General features: G+C 37.2%; 1 protein-coding gene across 1 annotated transcript; it reads right to left on the bottom strand.

The window, feature by feature from the left end:
* Positions 1 to 2,643: 2,643 nt before the first annotated feature.
* Positions 2,644 to 3,215, bottom strand: LOC106095984 (DNA-directed RNA polymerase III subunit RPC9). Its single transcript, XM_013263469.2, has 2 exons — positions 3,127 to 3,215; positions 2,644 to 3,061 (listed from the first exon to the last, which is right to left on the bottom strand). Exons 1-2 carry the CDS (start codon positions 3,132 to 3,134, stop codon positions 2,692 to 2,694), a joined length of 378 nt encoding a protein of 125 aa, XP_013118923.2. The 5' UTR covers positions 3,135 to 3,215; the 3' UTR covers positions 2,644 to 2,691.
* Positions 3,216 to 4,009: the final 794 nt, after the last annotated feature.

Here is a 4,009-nt window from a genome sequence, read left to right on the forward strand (position 1 = left end):
CCACCGCAGGCATTGAGCGTAATAGGAGGATGTAGGCTACAGAGGCACGAATTCCATATACACATTCAGGGCGAAGTGTACCAACCATAAAAAAGATATTAGAGAGTTAAAAAAGGCGCAGCGGAGCGGGCCCGGTTCGGCTAGTTTCTTCAATTATCTACATATAAGTGACAACCAAGAAAATAATCAACATAAAGAGTTACCATGAAAATGTCTGCTTTTCATATGATATTGGTCTTAATTCTTAATAAAGCCATGAAGTTAATAGCTATGTGCTAAGTGAACTTCATATGTTTGATTCCTGAAGGCACCTCAGTAGTGTAAAGGAGAGGTCTTGAGTATGTGTTACCAGGAATATATTGGTGGATACCAGGTAACATGGATGGGAGGGCGTAGACTTTTCAGGTTGCAACATCTATAACCTGAATGAAACCGGCTCTACAAAACTGAATTTCTTCTCTCCCTCCTAATTATTGTTTGCTATTTCTTTCCCTTCTTAACTTAACGTTGCACGCTTTATAAACAACTTCTTTAAAGTTTTATGGTAGCGTTATCGAACTGGACAATAGCAAGAAGGTTTAGCGAGTAGAATACGAATCTGATATCCAAATGTGGGACCAAGTGTTTGCGGGACCACTCCAATCTCAAAACACCCCTAAATCGTACATATTTACGGACCATGGGAATATGGGACTCAAATTAAAGGTATTAGTGAGAATAATACAAATCTGATATCCAACTGTGGCACCAAGAAGTATTAGCTGACCATTGCAATATGGGATTCAAATAAAAGGTATTTTAGAGTAGAACACGAAACTGATATATATTTTCAAGGCCAAGTCATTCAAAGGCCGCCCCATCCCCCAAAACACCCCCTATGCGGTTATGTTTGCTGACTATGGAAATATAGGGCATAAATGGAAGTAAAGCACGAATCTGATATCAACATTCGGGACCAACTGTCTAGAGGACGTCCCACCACCATAACAACCCCTAAATGGGACGTATTTGCTCACTAAGACAATTTGAGTATTTAAGTTAGTGGAGCCCGATACTGATAGCTTTTAGGACCCAAACCCCAAACCGGACATATTTGCTGACTTTTGCAATGGGGGACTTAAATGAAAAGTATTTGAGATTAGAAAACGAATTTGATATCCAATTTCGAGGCCAATGGCAATGTTCAAGTAAATGATTTACAGATATATGAGAATAGAGCTAAGTGCAAAACACAACAAAATCGGGCATATTTACCGACCATGTCAATGTGGGGCTCAAATGAAAGGTATTGGGGAGTAGAGCACGAAATTGATACCCACATACGGGACAAATTTTCTGGGGGGGGGATTTCAATGGAAAATTCTTGCTGCCATATTTCGAGAGAATCGATTAACAAATGACCATTTTATTGCAATATTACTGCAAATCGGACTAACATATTTATGGGAGTTATATCTAAATCTGAACCGAACAAACTTTATAGACAAAGAAAGCGTTGTTCAAAGTTTTGCCAAGATTGATCAATAAATGCGCTCCTATTGGCTCTAGGAGTGAAAATCTAGGGATATCTATATATAAGAGCTAAAGGGTGATTTTTTTGAGGTTAGGATTTTCATGCATTAGTATTTGACAGATCACGTGGGATTTCAGACATGGTGGAATTGGAAATGACCATTTTATTGCAATATTACTGAAAACCGGACGAACATATATATGGGAGCTATATCCAAATCTGAACCGATTTTCGATAGGCTTCGTCTCTAGACCGAAAAACATGCCCGTACCAAATTTGAAGACGATCGGTTGAAAATTGCGACCTGTAGTTTGTACACAAATTAACATGGACAGACAGACGGACATAGCTGAATCGAATTGGAAAGTGATTCTGAGTCGATCGGTATACTTATCAATGGGTCTATCTCTCTTCCTTTTGGGTGTTCCAAACAAATGCACTAACTTATAATACCCTGTATCACAGTAGTGGTGTAGAGTGTAATGATGCCGGCAATGGTTTCAAGTTTTGTTTTTTTTTTTCATTTTCCTCACTTTAAGCGGAGTACTACTTTTCCGCCTATTTTTAGTCAACGTTTTTTATAAAGAGTTTGACAGCATTCCGCTTGACAAGCTGAACTGAATACTCAGCTTAATGCTATGTCCACATTGACTCGTTTTGAAAACCATCTTAACACTTCACACTGGTTAAGATGTTTTGGAAAATGCAATTTTTACGCTCCAACATAAATTTTATGATGCATTATTTTTAAGAAGTATTTTTTCTTGCCTTATCTATAAAATTTTGTTGATTTTTCAAAAAGTTTTTGAGAAAATTCGATTTTAACTTTTTTTATATTACTCAGGACTGTAGTTATTTATTTCAATTTAGCCATTTGCTTGGGCTCAAATGCTTTGAATGACTGGTTTTTGTGGCAAACGAGTCATTTGGCCCTGATAAATTGTAATGGAAACGTCGTTTTCAAAACATTATAAAGGGAAAACGAAAACAACTTTGGTCTGAATATAGTATAATGTGATATCGTGCGAAGGCCCATGAGTATAATGTAACCCCACAAGGTGGCACCATAGGGCTGGTGTTTCCTGCCATCTTCAACTCCACATATGTGGATTTGACACAATAGTAACAAGATTACAAATTCGAAAACATTTTTAACTACACGAACAAAGATTTTATTATCAACTTGTATCACTCGGAGGACCAGGAAAGTGTCTCTTTGATATTTGTATAATTTCATTAACTTGGTCCTCGGTTAATCGTTCCTCACTGTCTTCAATTAACAACTGTATGTGTAAAGCACTAGAAGGTGGGTCATTGACCATCATGAGCAATTCTTTTGTGCTCAATTTATAGGTTTCCATATCTTTTAAAAAATGCATAATGCTGTCACGGGTCTCATATTTACATGGAGATTCCTCCAAAAACTGTAGAGTTTCGTAGGTGATAGTCGCCAAGTTTCTTAGACCATACTTCTTTTTTGTATCCTTAATATTCCTGAGCCATTCCATGACTTCCAGATTGCATAAACCAGAAAAACAAGGGTTAAGACTGGAAAAAATGTTTACAACAATGTTATTTTCACACAAAAATGATTAAGGAAAAGTTTATCATACACTTCCATTTTCTGCTTTTAGTTGTTTACAACTTCTATTTTGTAAATATGAACGATTAGACAACGTGCAAGCAAATGTGAAGAGAGAAACACCACGTTAGTTACACCACGTTTACACTAGAGCCTAAATTTACTTGTTTTGAGATTATCTGCCAAACCCGTTGGCACTACGATTCAAGTGATTTGCATTTGACAACAGGAATGTGTTTGGCAACGTTTTTATTGCGTTCTGCACTTTTATTGTGTTCAGCAATTAAATTGATGAAACAATTTTTTTTTTAATTTAACTATAACATTTTATAATTTCAATAGAAATTGTCAGATGTTGGGAACAAGTGCTGCCCAAAACTACCGATTATAATCGGTATTCAATACAAACGCAGTGTTGCATTTGAATTTTGATGGTGATTTGCAGCAAATCTCCTCAAATAGGAAGATTTGCCAGGATTCACTGAATAAGGTTTTTAATTTTTAACAGCACTAGGCATTGAGGATTTCAACTTGTTCCACTTTATCTTTTCGCAAGTGAAATAACCTTCTCTTAGTGAACCCTGTAGATTTGCTTACACTGAAAATGTATGGGAAACCTCGTTTAAAAACACCAGATTTTTCAAGTTCTCGTCGCAAATCTAGATTTGCGCCATGTGTAAACATGGTTTAAATAAGACTTTTTCACAAATAGAGATTAGTATTCATTTTCCTGGTACGTGATAACTGTGAGCACCTCACAGTCTGGAACATTGAGGTCCGATCTCTGTGTCACGAAAAGCTTAGCTGCAAGCTATCGGGCGAGTCCACAGTTTGCGGATAGTGGAATGCTCTAGACGGAGTAGCTGCAGCGGTTGTCGCTGACAATCAGCGGTATCGACCGGAGAGTCTCCGTG

Source organism: Stomoxys calcitrans, chromosome 4 (genome assembly GCF_963082655.1).
Source record: "Stomoxys calcitrans chromosome 4, idStoCalc2.1, whole genome shotgun sequence".
Classification (NCBI taxonomy): Eukaryota; Metazoa; Arthropoda; class Insecta; order Diptera; family Muscidae; genus Stomoxys; species Stomoxys calcitrans.